General features: G+C 46.8%; 1 protein-coding gene across 7 annotated transcripts in view; it reads left to right on the forward strand.

Annotated features, from left to right (window-relative positions):
• The window catches only part of LOC124233727 (sodium/calcium exchanger 3), a 138,934-nt gene that overhangs the window by 98,196 nt on the left and 15,763 nt on the right, over nt 1-24,975 (forward strand). For 5 of the 7 annotated variants that reach the window (XM_046650859.1, XM_046650858.1, XM_046650862.1 and 2 more), the window contains exon 3: nt 21,653-21,759. In XM_046650859.1, the coding sequence (XP_046506815.1) occupies nt 21,653-21,759 (107 nt within the window). Of the gene's footprint in view, nt 1-21,652; nt 21,760-24,166; nt 24,271-24,975 lie in introns of all 7 variants that reach the window. The other 2 variants (XM_046650861.1, XM_046650865.1) reach the window with 1 other exon arrangement.

A 24,975-nucleotide genomic window follows, 5' to 3' on the forward strand; every position in this document is an offset into this window, starting at 1 on the left:
TCATCAGTGGCCCCCAGGCTCCAGTCAGTCAGGACCTTTGGGACTGCAAGGGGCTCATCTACTGATACCCCATCCCCCTCCCTCCAGCACTCCTAACTCAGCACTGGCTCCGTGTGGTAGGGGGTCTGGTTTGTGGAATCTGATTCAGTCTCAGCAGAAGGTGGATGCAAACGCATTCCCAGAGCAGAGGGCTTGGCATGGCTGGTCTTCGGCTGAGGGAACTAGAAAAACTTATCCTACTGTTCTTGAAACTCCAGAATTTTGGAAGGACGCAAACATTCAGTCCATGATGAGGTGTACCACTGGCACCTGTCTCCTCCAGTTGTGATGGGAGTTAAATGAGATCTGTTGAAAGCACTTAGCACAGTGTCAGGCACATAAAGAATACTCAATAAATGCTGGTTGTAAAGAAGCCAGAGAGACCCGAAGGTGACAGTGGACAACAGAGGCCACAATCTCCTCCTGTCTCACTGAAAAGCAATTTTTATTTTCTTGTTTGGAAGGCAGTATAGTATGGTGGTTAAAGGCAAAGATGATGGAGCTAGACTACCTCAGTTCAAATTCTACCTCTGTCGTTTATTAGCTGTGTGACCTTAGGCAAGTGGCTTAACCTGCCTGTGCCTCAGTTTTATCTTCTAAAAGAGGATAATAAATAAAATAGTTTCTACCCATTAGGTTGTGGAGATTGATGAGTTAATATATGTAAAGTACTTGAAACAGTGCCTGGAACATATTAAATGATATTTAAGCATTAGCTGTTATTATTATTATTAAATGATGTGTAGCTTAGGATGGCTAGGAACTTAAAGTCTTTGAGGTCCTTCCCAGTTTTCATATATCAGACTGAGTTTGTAGTATAAATATCTGCTTACATGACTGTGACTTCTTCAGGGCAGGGACACTGTTTTATTCATCTCTGTGTAGCATAGCATCTTATTACAATGCCTGATATTTACTAGGTGCCAAGCACAGTACTGGGCGTATAGTGGGGATTCAGTCGATGTGGGTCAATGCAGTGGGACAGGTTAAAGGTGACAGAAGGGCCTCATGGGCATCACACTCAATAGTTACCAATACAAGCTGCAAACATTGTTATCCAGAAGACATCAGGTCAATATTTCAGCTTTAGCATCAACACCAAAAAAGCCCAAGGAGAATGTGTGAAAGCAAAGAGAAAATTATGATCTGCTTGTGTGTGTTTTAACATTATCGTTCTTCTTATTACTACTACATGGTTTTGTGTGTGTGTCGTGTATTCATTTTGGTGTGCATGGAAAATGGGGTGCCAACCCACTCCCCTTCCCAAGACTAGAGCTCGGGAGAAATTGTCACAGACGGGAATCTGTAAGCTATGAATTTGGCCATGAGGGCTTCTAGATCTCTCTTTCCCAACATTTGTAATCTGTGTCGCACCAGGCTTCCTGAGGTAAAAAACGATGTCTTAACTCACGTTTGTAACTCCTTCAGCTCCTAACTCCTATCACATACTTTATGCATAGATGCTCAACGACGGTTTATAAACGGAATTGAATTTCTGGAGTCCAGGAAGCACCCACCATTTCCCGTCTCACTCCTGCCACACAGCTTGTCTAGCCAGAGCTCCCCTTCCATCATCCACCTTATAAACAGCGTGTCAGCATTTCCTGGGCATCTTCTTCCCCATCGTTGTTCTTCACAACGCCACTGCTTTTTGTCTCTCATGTCAAAAATTTTAAGTGCCATTTGGGAAACAGAATTCTAGAAATCCGGAGATCTAGGGCTCTTCAGACCCTGCAGTCCAGTTTTCTGACCTGAGGCAGGTCCCTCATTTCTCCCCCCAACTCCATTTCTCCTCTTCCTCAGTGAATATTTTCTGAGTCCCCAGTAAGCGTATAGCAATTCCAGAAAATATTCCCTGTTCTCCTCTCTTAATGCCACGCTCCTGGACACCACATTCCCTCTGGAGACTTAGCAGACTGGAGAGATGGAAAAGTACTTTGTGTGTGAGGAAAATGCTAAGTGTTCTGTCTGATCGCTTCAATGACAAGTTTGCTTCTTTAGAAACTTGACTGGACAGAGTGTGAGGAAAAAATGAAAAGCCAGAAATGTGTTAAGCTTGGCTGAATAATGACCAGCAGGGTGAAAAGATAAGATAACCACCCACCCACAGGATTCCTATCCTCGAGCCCTGGAAAGTTGACAACAACAAGCATTGAAACTACTCCTAATGGAGGGTATGCTAAAAAAGCAAATTTACAGCCACTTTTAGGAAATGGGCTAGGGAAGTTTGTGAAATAGAGAAGATGCCTGTGGGATACGATCTTGGAAAATAACCAAGATGGTGCGATCTTATTCAGGATCATTTAATTAAAACAGACTCAGTGATTAATGACAGTGTTGTTAACAATCACAACAGCAGTGAGTGTATATTGAGCATTTTGTGTTAAGTAATTTGCAGGAGGATATCTCAGTCCTCACGTCATCCTTTCACAGATGAGAAAATTGAGGCTTAAAAGGTGATTTTCCCAACATTATCCAGGTATCAGTGGCAAAGCTGTGACTCAAAACTTAGGTCAGTTTAACTGCAAGATCTCTGCTCTTCTCTCCTATTTTGTCGTATACCTGGGTCCATTGAAATGGACTATCTTCCTGCACTGCTTCTGTGACCTTCAGAATGCCTGCGTATGGACTGGGTAAAGCTCGTAGGCAGGGAGGAAGAAGAAAGTATCAAAAAGATTCCTGGCCTGAGCCAGCAGTACCATTTACTTTAACAAGGAGGTGTAAATGGGGGTCATTTACCAGCTACGTGATCTCGGGCAGATCCCATAACTCCTCCAGCCCTCAGCTGTCACACTCCTCAAATGGGAGTGATTGTAACTGCATGGGCTATCCTATCCTGAGGATAAAGTGAAATAAATCTGTAAATAGAAGTGCCCAGTACAGATGCAAAGGATTATTGGCACTCCCTACCCTTCAGGTATTAGAAGTTGTTACTAGGCAACTGGGAACATGAAACATGGTCAGTTGTCTGCTGACTGGTCCTATAGTTAATTTTGGTCCCTCTCTTTCTCTTCCCTCTCCAAAACTTAAGACATATGCCAGCTGCCTTTCCAATAGGTTTTGTTTTCCTTTGGGAGAGAGGAAATAGACAAAGATGCCCAAAACTAACCCATTACTTCTATTCTCAGCAATAAATAAAATGGAGTCCCTGGTAACTGCCCTGCCCATCCCACAGGGTAGTTGGGAAACTCTTGAATGGTTATGCATGGGAAAGCATTTCATAAACAGTAAAGGGCTATCCAGAGAGAAGAAATCTCAATCAGAGGGCTCCGTGCTTGAGGGATGGGTTCTTGGAAAACCAATTACTCTACTTACGGGGCCAGAATCTGAGGGCAATGCTGGGGAGGAGAGCCAGGTCAGTCTTCAAAATGGAACAGTAGAAACTAGTCATGTCAAATCTGAACTTATGAAAGCTTTAGAACCAGAATCAGCCAACTTCCTTTGGACGATGAACTTGGAATATGAATTGTGGCTAGGTCATATCCCCTTCCTGCCCCTGTTCCTCTCTCCCTTCATACTTATCCCCCCTTGACCCCAAAAGAAATGATAAATAGAGCAGATTATGATCCAAATGAATTGTATAAATGGGAAAGGAAGGAAGGTGTTCAAGAGCACTTCCACCTATACTGAAATTGCACAGGAAGCTGATGAATTCAGGCTGCCTGTTCTCACTTCCCTCTGTACACACGATTCCTTGGCCTCCTTCAATTCCAGTTTCCTTGTGGTTCAGCTTCCTCCTCCTGTATGAATGCTTCATGGCTCAAGTTAACCTCACTCTGCCAAGTGCTGGAGTAACAGAGAGGTGGATGACATGGCCATGTGCCCGTGAGGCTCACAGGCCAGTAAGGATGAGAGAAGACGGAGGTTGTGGGTGCTAGGTGCTAAGTGGTTGCTACAAACTGGAAATGGGGCCAGGTTTGGAGGAGGGAGGGGCCCTGCAGGCCAAGTCGCTGGGAAGGTTTCTGGAGGAGATGGGACCTCGGCTCTGCCTTAGAGGCAGGACTTACATGTAAATGTGTTACAGTCTTTTGTTATTGATGTTTTTTGTAAATAAACTTTTTAGGATAATTTTAAAAAGGCAATCTGCTGAAAGAGCAAGAAGCAGCAAGGGAGAAAGTTGGGAGGAAAAGTCCTCTTGGGAACATTCCTTCACTTACCCAGTGCTGGATTACCCAAAAGCATCGGCTGGGTGGGGTCATCCCCCAAGGAATTAGAAAAAAATTGAAATAATCTGAGATTTAAAAAAAAATCTCATTATGGGAACTTAATTGGACTTCATACACTTACTTTATCGGTTAGTTTTGGGTCAGAGTATGCATAGGCCTGGGCATCAGACCACTGGGATCAAATCCTGGTTCTGTCACTTACTAGCTGGGTAACCTTGAGCAAAATTACTTAACTTTTAAAAGCCTCAGTTTCCTCAGTTGCAAACTGAAAATGCTAATAGTACCTCAAAGGGTTCTGGGAAGGAGTGAATGAGTTATTTGTGTAAAGGGCAGTGTCTAGCCCAGAGGAAGCTATTACTTGTAGGGGAGGGGAGCATCATAAGGTCTTCAGAATGTAGGAGAGCTAGAAATCTTATTCTAACCCTGACTGCTCCCTTCAGTAGCATCATCAGAACCTCCTTCCTTTGTCCTATAGTTCTCTCAACCCTTCCATGAGTGAGAAATCAAGCATTCATGTCCCTGCATATTTTTCCGGACTTTGTACTTAGCCAATAAAACTGTATTCAGTCCAAACTTCACATACTCCTGTGGGACTTTTCACCTGATAAACATCCCTTGTGAGCTCTTGAGGACGGTACCCCTCCTCCCTGCCCCCACCCAGCACTTCCTTGAATGTACATCTGCTCTGTTGGGCACAATGACAACCCCACCAAGGTCAGACAAGGGTTGTGGCCTCATCTGGACCCTGATGACCAGTTCATAGACAAGAGCCCAGGGCTCAGCAACTGGCTGAGGCCCAGAGAGCAGCTGGAAAACCAAAAGCCAGTCCAGATTGATTTCTTTGGGATTCCTGACCTCAGGCTGCTACAAATGAGCTTGAGGAATCAGATGGGAAAAGAGAAAGAGGTGATGCAATTGTGTCCCACCGCCCAATTTTATGACTCAAAAGATGCTAGTTTACCTCCAGTTAGATTAGTGTTTACCAGAATCTCCTGGGGTGTTTGTCCAAATGCAATTTCCTGGGCACCACCCCAGATCTACTGACCCAAGATCTGAGACGGGTACCTGGGAATCAGCACTCTGACAGTTCCCAGAGGTTTCTAACATGGGTGCTCCCAGGACCACTCTTTGACAGGGACTGCCTAGAACTCTCTCTCTCTGCAGGTGAGGTTGTCCAAGAGGGACACAGCGCCTCTGCTTTATCTGCTGTGCTTGGTTATAGTTCACTATAGGCTTCCTTCTTCACAAACATTTTCTTCAGCTTTAAAAAACTGTTGTGGTAGCCATTGGTGTACTGGCAAGAACACTGGATTTGGGGTCCAGGTGGACTGGGTTCAAATCCTTGCTCTGCCATTTCCAGCGGTGTGACATTGGGCAAGTTGCCAACCTCTCTCTGTCATTTCCTCCTGTAAAGATAATCCTGCTTCACCATTTTGAGGATACAAGGAAATGACGTGTGAGTAATAGCTTTAGGAACACTGGGTCATTCCACAGTGCAAGTTTTTATCATCAGCTTGGAGCCTGCCATGCCCGCACTCAAATCCAGTGAGTATAGGAAGTTCTGTGCGTGAATAAAGGAGGCTTCTCTTCCCTTCTGCCCTTGTGTGCCTTTGGTCTCCCCTGTGGACTGAATCCACAACAAGCCTGGGCCGTGATGTGGCTCCTCTGGACGCTGTTGTTTCTTCCTCCAAGCTCTCAGAGCTGAATGGGACAAGAGTTTCCCCACATTCAGCTGTGAGAAAAGGGACTTTCTTCCTGGGAAGGAGTCTGGTCTGAATATCTTCCACACTCCGACATCACTGGTCTTGTTCTGCCGCCCAACGCCCAACCTCATTTGCTGTCTCCTGACTCGATTGATAGAGAAACCATTTGAGAGAGGCTCCAGGAGCTAAGGCTGCGGCTAGGCCAGCAGAGGGAGCAGTTTTCAGCAGCCTGTCCTCTTTCTCTCCTCTTTTCTTAAGAGCCTTTACTAGGCAGCACGTCCTCCTATCTCCTGGGTGGCATCTCCTGATGGAATGCACAGGTAAGGGTCCTCAGAGAGCACCAGCTCACTGGGGACAGTCCCTGGGCAGATCCACCAATCTTCATGGCTGAGCTCCATCCTTCCTTCCAGGCTGTCCTCCCCGCTTCCCTACCCGCCATCACCATAGCAACACAGAGCTATAAAAAATAAAAGAGCTAAGGCATCTAAATATAGTCTGAGTCTCAACACTTCCAGCATGGAGCCTAAAACTGAAGGGTGACAGCTAGAAGCACCCAAAGGATAAGCAGCGGCCAGGAAGGAGGGTGAGTCAAGGAAAGGTCAAGGGTAGAAGGGAAGGGCAGGGAACAATCATTTACAGAGCCTGCTGCTTATATCTTCTCATTTAACCCCCACACCACTGATGTGGACGTTATCACGTCCATGGTACTACTGAAGACACAGAAGCTCGAAGAGCTTAGGAACTTGGCCAAGGACACACAGCTGTAAGCATTAGAGCTAAGAGTTTAACTCGAGTCTCTGGGCCCCCAGAGTTGATGTGTTTTTCCCACCATACCACATACACAGGTGCAGGCAGGAGAGTTTGCTGGGGACACTGAGCTTTCTGAGAAGGTCATATAAACAAGCTGAGGCTGGAGCTCCACTAAATTACTGGATGCTAGGCCTAGTCGGGTGGGGGACAGGGAGGAGAGGGGAAATATATGGCTTCTACCTAAGCAGCCCCTGTGTGTTCCTCGAGGGCCGGGGAGAATGAGGGGGAGTGTTGGTGAGACTGCATTTCCCAGGGTGGTGATGATATGGAGTGGGAGTGGAGGCTGTTACGACACCCTAAAATAAAACATAAACCAGTGCAAAGAAGGGCATTATTAGAAGCCCTAAACCAGAGAACGCTCACTGTGTGAGTCATACCATCGCTCATGCTCTCGCTCACTGATTCAACAAATATTTTTATTAAGCGTCTGTCATGTGCTCAACTCTGGAGATATGGAGACAATGAAAACAAACACAGTCCCAGCCCTCCTAGAGCTTAGGACGGTGGGGAAGACAAGGAAGGAAGTAATTACACACTTGATTGATTCTTATGACTGTGACATGTACGGTAAGTAGTAACAGAAGAACATCGCCTCCCTGATGGTAGCAGTGGAAGAGAAATACAGAGGCTCTTACAAATGAAGACAATCCACTTGATCAATTTTAAGGGGGGGTGTTTTTCAAGGTGAACAGAGAGGCTGTACTAGAAGCTTGGCTTTGACCGCCAGGCATGTGTGATCAGCGTACCCCACAGACACATTCCCTGCCCTGTGTCTTCATAATAATCTTGAAGTCCAGCTGATAGCCGTGCAAACGAGGCTTTCAAAACTCAGCAAACTAGACCCAAATGAAACCTGACAGTATGGAAATGTATTAGGTCTTCTTCCTGCAGCCCTTGGTGTCACTGGCATGAAACTGAGTATGTGGCATGAAGACAGGTGAGTCAGCTATGGTATTGGCGCCTTAGGGTCGGCAGGAGCAGCACTGGGAAGTGTCTGTGAATTAAGCAGGAGGGGAGGGAGTAGGCATTAAAGTTGTAGATTTCTGTGGGTGCAAAGCTTTTCCAAACTACCTGCAAGGCAGCAAATATGGGGGCCGTTGTATGAATGAGTTAGAATTAGATAAGAGAATGGGTGTGGAGCCCTTTAGCTCTTTGGAGAAATGCCGTCTAAATACATAGTGTTGGCATCAGAGGTAATGATACAGTGCTCTATTTATAGTGCTCCGCTACCTACCTGCCAGCTCTTTCCCAGGGATGTAGTGCAGATGAATGGGCAAGATCTGGGAATGTGCTTTGAAGTCTTTGATTAAAGTCCTTCCAGGCAGATGTAGAATTTTAAATGTATTACATTAGTGTCACTGTCATTATTTTTTCTTTTATCACCCGGGCGTGTCACCGCCTTCCATTTCAGGTGAACAACTCTGCCTGACTGTTGCATGCGCTGAATGTCATCAGAAAGGCAGCGGCCCACAGATGTGCCATATAAACAAACATGTTTTTAACTGAGGGCCCCAAAGGCATTTTGGGCTGCTCCCATCAGCTGGTCCTTGCCTCTCTGTGAACCAGGCTTTCCCAAGCTCATTTTCTTTCCACCACTCGGAAGATGAAAACGTAGTGCATGAAATGAGTATTGACTGCAAACGTTCTGGCCCTGAACAGGGTGGAGAGGTGGCGATTGGAGGAAGGGAAGATGTGCTATGGAAGAGAAGCAGACTCTCCTCCACTGCCTCTCCCAGCCTCGCCAACTGAGTAAGGGAGCACAGCTCTGAAGAAATCATTGAAGTGGGGCAGAGTGGGAAAGGAGCTTGACAAATTGGCACTGATTTGCACTACAAAATCAGAGTCTTGCATCTGTGGGAAAAGAAAAGTGTGGATGGGGGGCTTATCTGTCAAGAAGAGCAGCCAGGATCAGGCGAGAAGGAAGTGCATTCAAATGATGCCTCTGCCCACTTGACCTCTCTGGAGAACTTCTCCTCATCCAAGGTTGAGGCGCCTTCAGTAGGACGAATTGGTACCTTTACTTCCTCCACACACACCCTGATGAAGATCACACAGGACCTTGGAAGGGTAACCAATGGGATTAAAATATGCAGATGAGCTGCCCCTGCACCCACCCTCTGAGCTCCACCCTAGGAGAGAACAGAGCATGCTGGATAATAGGAAAGGTCGCCCTCCAGAAGGCACGCAGCTGACATTGGGGAAGCAAGTGCAGGGGAAAGACGATCCCCATTTCCAGACAGACTTCCTAAGATAGGCTAAGGTCAACATGCAGTGACAGGAAAATGAGGAATGATGTTGAGGAAATGCAAGCCCTCACCAGGCATCACCCTTTGCCTGTCATTCTTCCTGAGGCCAGACCATGAGTTCGGAAAACACCCTGCCTGGTCCCAACCAGCACTTGCCAAACTCCCAGCTATCACGCCTTCTTCCAGTCCCATCCTGGAAACTAGGGAAAGAATAATTATTTTATTGGTTGCTCCAATTGTAACTTAAACAACAGACCATGGTCAAATTGTGACATTTATGACTGCTTATTTTTTTAATGTTTACATATTTTTATTGAGATATAGTTGACATATAGCAATACGTTAGTTTCAGGCGTACCACAGAATGATTCGATATTTGTATATATGGCAAAATTTTCACCACGGTAACTCTGGTTAACCCTCATCACCACACAGTTACAAATTTTTTTTCTCGTGATGAAAAGTTTTAAGATCTACTCTCTCAGCAACTTTGAAATATGCAATACACTATTATGAACTATACCCACCATGCTGTACATTACATCCCAGGACTTACTTATTTTATAACTGGAAGTTTGTAGCTTTTGAGCCCCCTCACCCATAGCCCCCCCCACCCCCCATCTCAGGCAACCACCAATCTGTTCTCTGCAGTATCTATGAGTTTGGGTTTTCTTTTTTTTCCACATATAAATGAGATCACACAGTGTTTATCCTTCTCTGTATGACTACTTATTGTATGTCAGTAATGAGTTTTACATGCATGGTCTCATTTAAGCTTCTCCAAACCCTACGAGGTAGGTTTTATTATGGCACCCATCTTCAGATAAGGAAACTGAGGCTCAGAGAAAGTAATTTGCCAAAAGTTTTAAAACACTTAAGAACTGAACCCAGATATCTCTGACCCTAGAGCCCATGCTCTTGACCCCTAACTGAGAGAACGGATAATTATTTTCATGGCCTTAGTTATGAGAAGGAACAATGGAGCGTACACTTCACTGCAGTCGTGACTGAGTAACTGAGGAACCGCAGAGCCAGGTTCTGGTCTAGGTGACGTCTTTGAAGGTCAAAGGAGTTTAGACTTGTTTGGGAAAGGGAAGCGATTACAGTGGTCTTTTCATAAGAGTAGCCCAATAACAGCACCTGAAGGGAATTATATGGACAAGAATGGAGTCAGGGAGACGAGGCGCGGGTCTGCCCCAGCACGCCTACCAGTATAATCACGTGCTAAGTGTTAAGTGTAGGTTCTGCTGTCAGTTCCCGGCTCAAATTCTGGCTCCATCACTTAGTAATATTTGTTAATCACTCATTCATTCATTGAACAAACATATACTGGGTACCGTCCATGTGCCAGAGACTATTCAAGTGCTGTTAAACGAGACGGTCATGGTTTCTGCTCTCGTGGAGCTTGTGTTCTGGTGGGGAGAACAGACTGTACCAAGATACACAAATAAATAAACAAGATGAAAATGAAACAGGGTGATTTGTTGGGGAGTAGCTGGAGAGCCAATCAGATTGGGTGGACAAGGAAGTAATATGTCAGCTGAGACATTTAAAAAGGACCCGGTGATAAGAATATCTGGAGGAGGGAAGTTCCAGGCAGAGGAAACAGATAGTGCAAAGGCCCTGAAGCAGGAATGAGGTTGAGCTTTGCAGTCTTGATCAGGTTCTCAGGGTGGTTCTGGAGCCAGCAGTATCAGCGTCACCTGGGAACCTGTTGGAAATGCAAGTTCTCAGGCCCCACCCAGACCTCATGAATGGGAAGCCCCGGGGATGGGGCCCAGCGTTCCATTTGATCAGGCCCTCTCGATGATTCGAGTATGCTGAAGTTTCAGAACTCCTGGACTGGATGACGCAGTTTTCATTTTATTCTAAGTGCAATGGGAACCTACTGAGTGTTTAAGTAGGAGAGTGGCCGCTTATGATTTTCTTTAAAAAATTTTAAAAAGCACTCTGGCTGTTGAGAGGAGAATAGACGGTGACAGGGTCAGAGGAACGGAAGCAGGGAGCCAGGTTAGGCGGCTGTTGCAAAGTCCTGGCGAGAGTGACAATGCTTTGAGTCAGGTGGTGTGGCAGAGAGGAGAGGTGGGCCACGCCTGACAAGGGCAGGGAGGCAGAAGCCAGGGTCATAGAGAACTGGCCGCCAGCTGTCCAGCACACAGTTCAAAGGCGATGTTCTCTGAGAAGACATTCCACCCTCTCCGGTTCCCTCCTATCATTTAATAATAGGGAGCACAGCGGAGATCTGGCCTGTCACAGACGTTGGGCGGGAGCATGGGAGCTGAGGCTCCTAGAGGGTGGGGCAGGGGAAGGGGAGGGCAGTGATGAAGGGATGGGCTCCGAAAGGCTGAGAAAGTTTCCTGGCTTCCTGAAAGCCTGAAACGGTTAGCTCCGGAGGGGAAGTAGGAGCCCGCCTTACATCACACACGCGCACACACTCGCATGCACCACACACGCTCACTCAGTTGAGTGAGACCTACAGTTTCCCAAAAACAAGGGTTATGGTTTTTTGCTCATAGCATTATCTATAAAATCCCAAGTGAGAACAGAAGCCTCTTGTTTTCCTCGCACGGGCTCAGGGGGTCAATGGCTGAGGAGAAGGCGGCAGCAGCAGGGACTCAGACTCAGGTCCTTTGCCTGCTTGTCTGACATTCTCCCCATTATCCCACAAGGCACAGTGACCACGACAGTGGGTTGGGATTAGGGTGAGGTGAGTCATGCAACTGCAAGGCAGGGTCCTGTCTTTATTTAAAATTTAGATATTTTGTTCATCATGGAGTCATGGATTTTTCACGTTCATTCTGATTTTTTAAATTATTGCATTAAAATATTACTTATCTTGATTACTGCATAATTTGGTGCCTCCTTACATTTTGCACCTGTGCCTCGCTTGCCTCACCCCCGTCCTGGCCCTGGATCTATTCTTCTCTATTCTATCTCAGCCTCTTCTGTTGACCATCAGCAGAACTTTAAACACAAAGCAAACAGGATTTCTGTTCCCCTCACCCTTGTGAAAATCTCAGCTTCTGCTTTTAGACTCTGTTCCCCAAGAAGTTTGCCTGCTATGTTCTTGCCAAGATCACTAAGATCTGTGAAACTAGCAGGAGGCTAGATTCTCACCGCAGAGCAGAGGATGCCGTGCTCAGCACTCCTGCTGCTGAGCTGGGGCTGGCTCAGGCCCTCCGGCTCCAATGCTTGACAGCGGGGACCCATTTGTCTCTATGTGGTGCCACACAAGAATTTACCATCTGTCTGTAGAAGAAAACAGATCACAGGTGGACATTTCTGACAACCCCTTTGGGACCCACAACACAATACACCCAAAATGGCATCCGTGATTGACATGCAACCCATACGCTGTTCTCTCATCCAGGGCCACTGCACTGCACAACTCCAGGGGGCACCATTCCCATTGACGTCCATGTGAATGGAATGGACTGCAGTTGTGCAATGCTGCAGCTCTGCCTTAGTTTAGTCCATGACTGAATCAGTCAAGAAAATGTCTGTAGAATCAGATAATCTGTGTAGTTAAGTCTCCAATTGAAGGATTTCTCCGCCCAGCCCAGGGACGGTAGTCTTTTCTGGACTTGCTGTTCATTGGGATCTCTAGAAATTATCCACCAGAAATATGGGCTTTGTAAGTGCTCAAGTGGGCAGAGAATTAAGGTGGAAGGCAGGAACTTTGACTGTGCTTGACTCCGGTCCTTAGGAGCCAGCTCCTCTTTCTTCCTAATTATTAGAAGGTTTTTCTTGGACCTGAAGTTTCATGTCTATATAATACAAACCTCTCTCCTTTCTGCTTGGATCAAAATCTTTCTTAAAAAATGTGATCCCCAGCAGAGAGAGAAAGCAAGACAGAGAGACCCAACATCTCCAAAGCCATGAATCAGATAACCAGCCACTTGTTCTTTTCAATGCTGGGAGCAGACACACTGTTAAATAAAATGATTTTATAGATTATTCTCACTGCCTTTCCAAGAAAGGGATTTATCAACTTCAGGGCACAGTAACCATTTATTCCTAGACCACTGGTGTTTTTTTTAACCTTCCTTCTTGACTTATAAGAAGAAAGAATTGGAGCTGTGAGTTGTCCTCCCTTTCCCAGACCCCAGTCCCTTGCGGTGAGGCAAGAGAAAGTGGGGCCCCAGATAGGGCTGTAAATAACTAAGTCACATATACAGGTGGCACCTGCACAGGTCCACTGCTATGGGGATTGGAAATTTAATTCCCCTTTGAGAATAGCTGGGCAAGGCCTTACAGAGACCACTTTTAAGAAGGCCAGATTCTCCCTCTAATGTACAGTAGAACGTTCCTAATCCTCCCCCCGCTCCATCACATCCTCGCTCACGTGCATATACACACAATCAGGAATGTGAAGCACTCTCCACCACAGGGCAGCAAAGAGGGAGAGAAATCATCGTAGTCTCAAGAGATGAGAGCACTCTTGTCCTAGCAAAGAAATTGTAGTTAGACAATGGATGAGCACATTAATTTTCCCACATGTGTGAGCGCACACATATACATATACACATACATATACTTTTATCTCTGCATGGTAGCCATGGGAAATAGTCAAGCTTAGGAGCCCCCTTGAGGATTGTGGGATACTCAGACCAAGACTGATCAGAGCTGTTAATTCCCTCCAGAGGCACTAAATTTGCTAGAGCTTAATATTACTCCCTATCCCAGGGAAATTCCACACAAGCAAAGGGGATGCTTTCTGTACATGTTCACACCACTAGACTATGAGCTCCATGAGAGCAGGAACATGTTTCTGATCAATAATGAGTGAGTGGTGGATGGATCAATGGGTGAGTGGACAGATGGATGGATGGGCATTACAGAGAGCTTCCAATTACAGGGATAGAGGGTTTGGTCTTTATCCTCTATGAAAGAGTGGAGAGGATAAGCATTTGTGACTTAAAAGCTTTTCTACCCTGTAGAGCTACCCTGCCAAGCATGACAGCCTTCAAAAGGAAGGTGCCTACTTTAGATGACTGCTATTCTAAGAAATTTAAAAATTCCCTCCCCCTGCCCTGATCTTTGGGAAATAGAGCGGCCCCTTTGAGGTTTTGGGCATCACTTTCCCTCTGACCACACCCTCAAGCCTAGGTCTGTAATCATGCAGTCATCTCAGATGCCCTTTTCCCTTTAGCCACAGGTAAGAAGCTCTTCAGCCCTTGGGAAAGTGGATATTTAGAAGAGCAAAGGAGTCAGTCATGAGCTACAGTGCCCGGTTATGAGCCCAGATGTTCCAGAATGAACAGAATGAGCATCAAGTCCTCAAACACATGGGTGTGCGCCCATGGACATGCCCAGCAGTCAAGTCTTAATTGTCAGTGGAGACAAAATGCTCTTACATTTCGCCTAAGGGAAGTCACATCCTTGTGGGTTTTCTCTGATGAGTCCAGCTAGTCATAGCTATGGAGAAGCTGCAAGCAGCAGAGAGCTCATCACAAGGATCCAGAATAGATGCCAAAGCAGCAAAGATCATGTGCACGCTCCTCTATAAACATGCAAACACACTCTTCCCTCCCACTTTGTACCTCCCTGCCTGTTCATCCTCCCACCCACCAGACCACCTCCCCCAAGTTGCAGAAAGTTCTTCTGTGAAATCCATCTCTTTGCCTCAGCCCTCCCCATATTCCTGTTGGTTCAGGCATGTGTGTGGAACAGTGAATCCAGCAAGAGTCTGCCAAACAGTGCTTCTGCTTACAGTTGTGCAGGTTGTGCACCTTATAAAGACCCCTGAGTGGAAGCTAAAAAGCCAGCCAGGGCTCTCCACACCAAGCTCCGCCCTCTGACACATTCTTGTGCAAGCCAGAGGAAGGCACCCTATCCTTGCCAAGCTGTGTATCTCCTAGGCTGTATCTTTTCTCAACTTGGCACAAAGGCACTGTATAGTCTAGCAGTGGCCCTGCCATCAGGACAAAGTATTCTGATTACAAAAGAGAGAGTGCAAGACAGTTCCAAGAGATCATCTGGCTCAATTCTTGACTTCGTAAAATAAATAAGCCTCCCATATTAGTTATCTATTGCTGTGTAACAAATTGTCGTAAACTTAGAGACTTAACACAGTACCCATTTACTCCCTCACAGTTCTGTAGCTCACAGGTCTAGGCATGGTGTGACTGGGTTCTCCGCTCAGGGTCTCACCAGACTGAAATCAAGGCGTTGGCCGGTGGGGCTCTTGTCTGGAAGCTTGAGGGGAGTGTCTGCTTCTGAGCTCATTCAAGTTGTTGGCAGAATCCAACCTCTTGTTGCCTTAGGTCTCAGGGCCCTGTTCCTTGCCATCTGTCATCCAGGGACCACTCTTCTCTTAGAGGCTGCCTACATTCCTGCTCATTCCTGACACCCTTCATCTTCAAACCAGAAATGGCGTGTTGAGTCCTTCTCATGCTCCAAAGAGATTCATCCACGAATCTCTCTGGCTGCCCATTCTTCTTCAGATAGAAAAAGCTCTCTGCTTTGAAGGGCCCGTATGTTCAGATGAGGCTCCAGGGATGAGGGCAGAGCATCTTTGGTGGGACACTTTAGAAATTCAACCATCCACAGCCTCCTCACCCACCCAGATTCCTTTTAAAAGCCTTTCCCCCCCCCCAAATCTTTGAGCCTTTTTCCCCAAAGCCTTGTTTGAATCACACGTTCATACTTTACTGTATCAAATGTTACTCACTTTGAGCAAACGCTAGCATGTAGTAAAATAATTTGTGAATCAGTCAGAAATACCTTTTCTCATCATAACCTCTCTGAAACATTTTGGTAGAATCTGACAGCTGTGCTGGAACTGGCTCCTACCAGTTCAACAAGAGCTGATTGTCAAATGTTTAGGAATTTTGCAAACTGGTTGTTAAAACTATTAGTAGCTTGAAGTGGACTATAGTGGGAGTATTTACGCCATGGAAGGCATACATTCCAAGTCAGGGTTCCTTTTTTTTCCGGCGATGTGGCTCACCAGCATACCACTGGGTATAGATTTTACAAGTCATCTACTTGACCTCCTGCAGCATGCAAGAATCCTTTCCACGGCCTTTTTCATACAGGGTCATCATTCTTACTTTTTAATACCACCAGGAATGGGGTGATCATCCCCTTGTAAGCCAGTTCATCTCACTGATGTAACGGTATGTCGCAGAATTGCAATCTATCTGCCTGCCTGCCAGTAGCCCCAGTCCTTTGGAAACAGCACTTGTGACGGTCCCAGAACCATTTGGAGTGGGTGCCATCTCTCCCAGGAGACATCTCTCCTCTGGATCCACATATCAGATTCCAGTTAGAAGCACAGCCTTTAGAGCCACGCCATCTGAGTTCAAATCCCTACTCTGCCACTCATTTAACTATGACCTCGAGGAAGTCTCTTAACTTTTCTGGGCCTCTGGTTCCTCATCGATAAAATGGGGACAAAAATAGTACTTACCTCCGTGGTTATGGGGAAGATTAAATGAGATGATATATGCGGAAAGAATAGCACCTGGCTTGGTGTGTACCTACTTCAAGGGTTTGTTGTGAAGATTAAATTACTTAATATAAGTAAAGTGCCAGAATAGAACAGTGTCTGGCACAAAGTAAGCATTATATTAATAAATTAATTTGAAACATGGTTTTCAGACCCTTCATCATCCTAGTCACCCTATTCTGCTGCACTCCAATGTCCCTCTCAAGATGTAGTGTCGGAATGGACCTAATTACTCCAGCCCCTGGCTGAAATACTGGATGTTGATTCCAACTGCCCCCTCCCTGATTGGCACTAGCATTTCAGCAGCTGCCTCTTTTTCCTTCAGTTTTTGATAGAGTCAGAGAGTCCTCCTAGGAGTCTTGAGCCCTAGTCTTGATCCCTAGACCAGCAGCCTGGGCATACCCGAAGGCTTGATAGAAACGCAGAATCTCAGCCGCACCCCAGACCTGCTGAATCCGGTCCCTCGAGGGATTCATACGCACATCAAAATTTGAGAAGCACTGTTTTCAGGGACCCTATGACACACCTATTTTCAAGGAAAAATATCAGTTACCGCATCGTAAGCCTTCTGATGAGACAAGGAGCCTTTCCCTACCCGTGGTAGGACGGGGAGTGCCGGTGCTGGGCTGTCAGGGTGTGGTTGGGAAGTGAGGGGCTATTCTGTCCCATTCACAGAGCCAGAACCCTGCCCTGGGAAGAGACGGGGGAGGCTGCGCCCAGATAGGGAGATAACAAAGACTAAAGGAGAACCCAACACAGAGATGTGAAGCTCTGAAAGCGCCCAGGGAAAGGCTGACAGCTTGGCCACCAGCTCTGTCCTGCAGCCCCAGGTCAAGGAAGCTTTGTGAGCATTCGCTGGCCTGGAGCAGCCAGGATAAATTTAGAAATGATGAAAAGAAACCCTTCTTGATATGGTGAAGAGTCATTTGGTAGGAATGCAGAGGGAAGAGGTCTCTGAGTCAGAGATTATTTAGAGATTATTTCTAGCAAGAGAGGGCCATAGGGCTAGGGAGCCACCTACTCACAAGGCAATACAGAGGCTGATCCACTTATTACCCGCCTGTGCTGCCTGAATTTAAATGGGAGAATTCTGGGATTCCTCACTGTGGCCGCAGCTTGGGAATGGCACTCAGAGTTTACCCACCTGCTTGTATGAAATAAGCTATAGGAATAATAGGGGACATATGCCGAAACCCCAGCTCTGCTGCTTACTAGCTATGTGACTCTGAGCATCTGTTTTCTCATCTTTAAAGTGGAAGTAAAGATACTTATGCTACATGGCTGAAGTAAGGATGAGCTGAGAAACTTCTTCTCAGGGCACTGAATACAATGTAAATGTTTGTGTCCTCTTAGATTCCTTCCTTGTATAAAGTGAAATTCACAGGGCCCTCCTCCAATGCAGTATTTATCCACCCAACAAATAAATGCTGCTTGCTCCCTCTTTCACCCTAAAGGAACTCGGCGGTCGGAGAGCACCTTTCCCTTTGCAGTACCCTGAGGACCAGAGGCCTGATATGGAGTTGGGTGTCCTCAGTGCAAAGGAATGTTCTGAGAGGCCAGCCAGGCAGCCCAGAAATGTGTTTCCTAATCCTTTCCGGGCCGTTGGTGGGAGATCTCCTGGGAGCATCTTTTCCAAGCGGCACTGCCAGGTCTTAGCTGGGACTGCTGCCTGCTTTGGCACCTCCCTCTGCAGAAGGCTCAGAAGAGAGGCAGGTGCAGGCCCTGGAGCCTCTGAAAGCATCACTGGCTCTAGGAGCAGCTGCTCGGGATAAGCTGACCCCATGACCATTCAGAACTGCCAGTGGGCCGGAAGGAGGAATTGGGAATAGGAGAGACGTAGGGTTCAAAAACACTAGCCCACGCCCGTGAGTTAGATCCCGCTGGTTGTTGGAAAGCTCTTCCGCAGACTGTGCAAACAGGGTAGATTACTAAGCTGAAGGTGTAGTTCAGTGACACTGGGCTTCCGGCCTCTTTGTCCCAGCAAGAATCCTTAGGCATTCCATCAAAATTGCCCTCAAAATATTTTTTTGTCCCTAATGAGTTATATTTTTACTGTGAAAAGACAGAGTAGATTCATTTCATGAGGCCTCAGGTGTGTTAGAAATTCACCATTAGTCACTCAGCAAGTCATGACGGAGGGCCTCCTCCACACCAGGTACTAGGACTAACTGGCAAATAAGAGAGACAGGTTCCCTGTCCTCACGGAGCTTACACTCTAGGGTGGACAGACTATAAACAAGTTAATAAACCAACCAGCTCAGTTCAGGCTGTGATTAGTGCACTGAAGGGAACAGCAGATGGAACATGATGGAAAGTGACCCTTGGTGGAAAAGCGGAGATGGTGGGGAGGAAAGACACCCAGGGAGATAACGTGGCCATGGGAGGCCTTTCAGAGGAGGTGATTTTACATGGAGACCCAAAGGATGAGGATAATCAAGGACCCAGGCACAGGGAACAGCAGGGATGATGCCCTAGGTGGGAAGGGACTTGATTTTAACAACAGAAAGATCAGTCTGTCTGGGACTCTTGAGCAAGGGGAGAACATTATGAATGAAGTCAGAGAGGTCGGTGGCAGCTGGATCATATAAGACCCTATAGGCCACGGTAAGGACTTTGTATTTCTTCCAGTCATAGGGGGTATGATAGGACCTGGGTTGCACTCTTAATGAATAACCTGGTTGTCGTACAGGGAAGGGATTGAAGGAAGAAGGCAAAGACAGGAGCAGGAAGACCTCTTAGGAGGCTATTGCGAAGTCCGAGGGAGAGGTGATGGTGTTTTGATCCAGGTCTTGACAGCAGAGGGAGACATGGTGGTGAATTAAATGTATTGGGGTTGGAGGTGGGGAGGGGAGGAGGGGGGATGAGGGAAAGGAGGGAATCAGGGGTGATTCTAGGTTTGGGGCTTGAGCACTTTGTTAGATGATGGTGCCATTGGTTGAAAGGAGGAAGAGAACTCAAGACCAGGCTGGCCTCTTACTAAATTTATATGTTCTTGTGCCCTCACTGGTGGCTTGAGCAGACCTGAGAACTTTCTCAGTTTTCAGGAGCTGGAAGGGATTTCTCTAGCCTCCAGGCAAGGTAACACCTTAAGTCCAAACAGATGTGGCGCCTTCCCCATGAATGATCTCAGTGAGGGCATCGTACACCCTAGGGGCACTTGGTACACTAGGGGCTTCTGGTAGTTCACTAGAAATCACAACAAGCACAAGTCACACTGTATTTTATGATGTGTGGTCTGTCCAACCCAGAGCTTGTCACTGACAGAGGTACGAGGCCAGATTTGGGGAGACTGTGAGAGTTGCTCTGCATGCTACCACCCTAAACATTCCAAGCCCCTCTAATAACCCTTTTGGAGTCCATCATCCTGTTTCCTCCCATCCTTTCTTGACCTGACTTGTATTTCCAGCCGGTACCACCTCCTGAGTCACTGGTTCCATTTACTGATTTCCCCTTATTTTCTGACTTAATGACTGGAAATGATAAGAATCCCTTATGTATTACTCTCAAACTCCCAAACTGGGGTCATATTACTCTTAGTAATAATGGTTGCTATTTATTAAACACTTACGAGGCAGTGTACACCCACCAAGTACTTGACATACATTATCTCATTTAAGAACGCTATGAAGTAAGCATGAGAGTTGGAGAGCTTCAGCAAGTTGCCCAAAGTCACCTCGCTAGTGAGAGGTGGGGGCCGGATTTGATCCCAGGTCCTCAGTCTCCAGTGCCAGTGCCGCTGCTCTGGAGGAAGGCAGGCCGAAGTGTTTTGGCCTTTCAAAGGTTGAACACTCACTTTCTGTGGTGGCTAGCCAAGTTTCTCTGTGACTGGGGTAGCTGTGGCAGGTGATGAGGGTTTAGAGTCTTTGGTTTTGAAGCAGTGGGGTGGCAGTGGCCGGAGTGTGTCAGTAACTGCTATTACATTCACTGCAGGAGCAATGGACCCATATCTGGTTCTCCAGGATCGACAGTGTGGGCAACGGAAGCTCTGTAGCTACCCAAAGCACTAACGGTGACTTGGGAGAACAGAGCGGTTGTCCCAAATCAGAACATTACAGATATTCCTACTTTATAAAAAGGAGTAACGGGAGGAGCTGAAGGTCTGAGTCTCCTCAACAAAGGTCTTGAAGCACCCGGCTCTGCCAGGGTGGTGTCCACGGGCAGCCGCACAGGGCTTCTGCCCGGATGACTTCTTTCTCAGCACTGAGGCGAGACTTGGCTCCATGCCCACTCCCAGCCAGCAATGTCTCCCACCCTCTGGGAGAGGCCTAAATATCCTGGCTGCAGTCTGATCCCGAGATGTCCCCTCATTAATCCGGGGCTGGGAGAGGCCCAGGCTCCCCCCCGGTTTTAAATCTCCTAGTAATACTTTAAAAAATGAAGAAATGCAGAACAGGGTCACTAAAAGTTGGCTTGTATTTTTCAATGTTTAAATTAACAAAATAACATCTTTTAACCTAAAAAAGATATATAATTTCACTGGTCACAAGATCATCGTAGGATTTACAAACTAGTCATAATTCAGAGCCCCCTGGAGTGGATGCGACCTGGTCAGTGTGCCCTGTGACCACTGCAAAGGTCCTTTGGAGATAGGGTTGGTAGCTTCTGATGCCTGCTGTGAGTTCCCAGGTTGTGTGACATGAGCAAATGGCCCTCCTGGCTTCCCTGTGACCCTCACTGCCACAGAGAAAGGGAGAACTTCTACTGTTTCTAGGCAAGACTCCCATAAGCCAACTTATCCTCCACGACTTTCTGCCCTTTCTATGAAATAAACCTTTCACATCAGTATCAACTGATTTCAAAAGTCAAAAAGGCAAGAGAGGTAGGGAAGCAAGCATTATGGGAGGAAGCAAATGCCTGAGCCATTAGAGATATGTTATTTCCTTGCTCTCACCCCTGCCCTGGGATGGTGTGAGTATCATTTAACCCATTTGTGTATCAGTTAAACTATTTGTCCAAGGTCACATGGCATATCCAGGATTAGAACCTTTGACTGTAAACCTGAGCTCCTTCCGGTCTTCGAGTCTGACCACACCACGAAGCCACATGAAGCCCAGGAGGAGCCCCGTGAGGCTGAAAGGGACCCTGACAGCCACTCTTCTCCATGCCCTGTGGTGTTGGGGCAAACTTTGACCTTTTTGGATCTTTTCACTGTTTCCTTCACTTCCTGTTTCTTCTCCTGGCTGGTTTGCCCCCGACTCTGCTCCTTGCTTATGATACTTATTTTTCCATCCACAGCAAAACAATTCACATCAAGGTAATTGATGATGAGGCGTATGAGAAAAACAAGAATTTCTTCATTGAGATGATGGGCCCCCGCATGGTGGATATGAGTTTTCAGAAAGGTGTAGTACCCTGTCCTCCACACTAACGTTAACATTCTTCTCTCCTCTTCTCTTTCTTCCTTTCTCCAATCCATTTGTCTCCTTCTCCTCCCCTTTCTTCTACCTCTGTGGTTCACTTCACATTGCTTTCTTTCTTGTTCTCTCTTTTCACCTCTCCCTCTCCTCTCTCCTTTCTCTACTCCCAGCTCTGTCCTAACATCTGCCAGCCTGTCACATGGTATCCGTAAGAGGGATGCTCAAGAGCCAATAATAATCTTTGTGGGATGGGGAAATGAACATGGGCGAAAACAGAGAGATGGGGAGAGAAAGAGAGAATGAGAGAGAGAGAGAGAGAGCCAGGCAGTGTGCTGTGAGTATGGTATGTGAGGCTCTCTGCTTCTCCTGAATGGTTTAGTATACAGGAAAGAAAAAGACCGGGTAGCTGAACACCAGGCAGGAGGGCAGCACTGGCCAGGCTCTCACGTAGATTTCCACAGGGCAGCTATTCTCAGGGCTAATATTACAGTCCCTGGACATTGAGCATCAATGTATTTGGATTTGGGTTCTGTTTATAGTCCATTCTGTTCCCTAAAGCAGACCTTAGGAGCCATCTTGTCTGCCATATCCCTGCTATCAAGGTGTGTTTCTCTCGCAGGTTAGAATAGTGGGAGAGAGGATTCTGACCTGAGCAGAAGCTTCCACAAGAAGTCATAGGACTTCTCAGAGTGGATGGAGCCTTTGCCTTCAACTTAAATGACCCCATACACCCCAGGCCTCCAATAGGCAAGTCTGAATAAACGTCCTCTTCTGGAGAGAGCATGCTATAGAGGGGGGAGCTGCCAGTATCTGGGGCAATGTTCCCTCGCTGGCCAAGCCGTCAATCATATCCCTCCAGGCCATGCCCATGGTCTCAGAGCACCCCATTCCCACAGCAGAGTCCCTGCATGGAAACACAGGCCAGGTTCACCTCTCGTAGACAGCCCAGGGTCTAGGACCCAGAGAGAAATTCCCAGAAAATGCTTCTTGACAATCAGTGAGTTTTGTCTTTTGTCCACTGAGCAAGATGTGAAAAGGAGTCCAAGAAAGTGCCAGAAAGGTGACCAAAAATGTACTCGTAAAACACCACATGCACAACACAAATCCACAGCAAGTCTTGTGCCCGACAAACCACCTCAGGTCTGTCCACCCCTTTATAGACAGCAAAGCTGAGCCTGTCTAAGGAACGGAACAGGAACATCAGAGGCTCTGATGAGACATTTCAGCTATTGTTCTTTAGCACCTCTTTGCCCTTTGGAGAGCATTTAGGACTAAAAAAAAAAGGAGAAAATAATAATCAGGGCTCACTAGTGGGGCCACCGAGCCCACTGTGGTTCCATGAAGGACCGAGGGCAGCCACACAGGGAGATCCAGGCCCACGTAGAATCTTCTCCACTGACGGTGGCCCTGAGCCAGCCTCAGGCCAGGCTTCAGAGGGAGTGATTTTCGAGGAAACTTTGCTTCCCTGGATGATTTGTTTTTAAAAGACACTATGCTTCGTTGAGATACCCAGAAATGAACAGAAACCTCCATTGCCTTGTCTCCCAGCCCCTTGATAATCAGCATTTAAGGAAGCCAGCCTTGGGGCACATCACCCCTACATGATAGAAGTCCAAAGGTGATTTAGAATTGGATGATCTTTACTATTTAGTCCACACTTCCCCAGGAGTGCATCAGCTGTAGATGTTAAAGGAGTCCTGTGTGATATTGTGGTTAATACTTATTTATTTTAGTTCCTACCACTGAAGGCTTGTGAGATAAAGAATGAGAAAGAGAATAGAATCCTGGCTTTCTTGCTTTCTCTCTCTCTCTCTTATTTCCCTTCCTCGTAAATACTTTCCTTTTAAAGTTTTCTCATAAAAATTTAAGAAGTGGGTCTAGACACAAGGAAGGGAAACAAGCCCCTAGCTAGGTACTGTTGACATGTTTCCTGTTACAGAAGGGCCCTGGGTCATTCCCAGTGGGCCAGTGGTTTACCAGCTGCCCAAGGAAATGCCACTGTTACCATGTGACACCCAGTGGAATGTGCTGCCCAACTCACTTCGTACTAACCACCAGCAGGATCTAAAATGACTCCTCCCCACCATCACCCCTTCTGCCTTCCCAGTCCCCGCCTGTCCTTCTGGATCCCTTCCTTTGCCCACTTTTCCTTGCCTCCTGGCTCCCTTTCCCTCTCACCCATAAGGACAACTATGACCAAGGAGACCAGCAAAGCTAAGACCATTTCTATATAAGAACAATACAATCCACCGTAGTCCTGCCAAAAGGCACCATGGCGGGACTGGGCTGCATGTGCCAAGAGTGATGGGGAATGATTTTAAAGGCTGTGCTCCAAGTGACCAACCAATCAACCGACCCAGTCGACACACTCTCTCTCTTGTTGTCCCTACAGGAAAACCATAAGGGTTAAGATAGTAGATGAGGAGGAATACGAAAGGCAAGAGAATTTCTTCATTGCCCTTGGTGAACCGAAATGGATGGAACGTGGAATATCAGGTGTGAGATTCTTTAAAAAACAAACCGACAAACAAAATAAAACATCGAAAAGAAAGAAAAGTGTAAACAAACTGAAAAGCAACAACAAAAAGCAACTATGTTTTTTCTCCCTCCTTTTATTCCCTTTTCCTCCTCCTTTTGACCAGCAGACTTTTTATTCTCTTTCCTCCTGTACACTCAATCTCACCCTGTTTCGCTTATCGTCTCTGCCTTCTTAGCCTTAGCTTCTTACAAGTCCTCCTTTCCCATCTTCTGGGCGCTGCAGCCTCGACTCCTCATCACCCTAATGAGTTCCACCCTGTGCTCCAACTATCCAATTACCACTGTCCCCTGCACTCTCCCCCACAGCCCACACACACATACACCACAACCTGTAAATGTGGAAATTCCTTGGTGGGTGGGGAGGAGAAGAAAAAGAAAGGAATGTGATGCAATGCATGCCTGTGCCCATCTCTGCCTCCTTCCCCTCCCCACCCCACACTCTCTAGCCTGGGTTGAATGGGGAGGGTCTGGGATGGGGGCTGGGGCCCATGTTGCAATGATGCTTTGACAGTTTTCTGCTGCATTCTCCAACCTCTTTTGAGTGCTTGGCAGGTTATACACTTGCAGAGTGGCCCCTAGGCCCCTCTGCCCTTCATGAAGGTAAGTGTTTTTATCTGGCTGTTCGGAGTTGGGTAGACTGTAGCATGGAAAGTCTTACCAATT

The sequence above is a fragment of the Equus quagga genome, unplaced genomic scaffold, assembly GCF_021613505.1.
Source record: "Equus quagga isolate Etosha38 unplaced genomic scaffold, UCLA_HA_Equagga_1.0 220_RagTag, whole genome shotgun sequence".
Taxonomy (NCBI): Eukaryota; Metazoa; Chordata; class Mammalia; order Perissodactyla; family Equidae; genus Equus; species Equus quagga.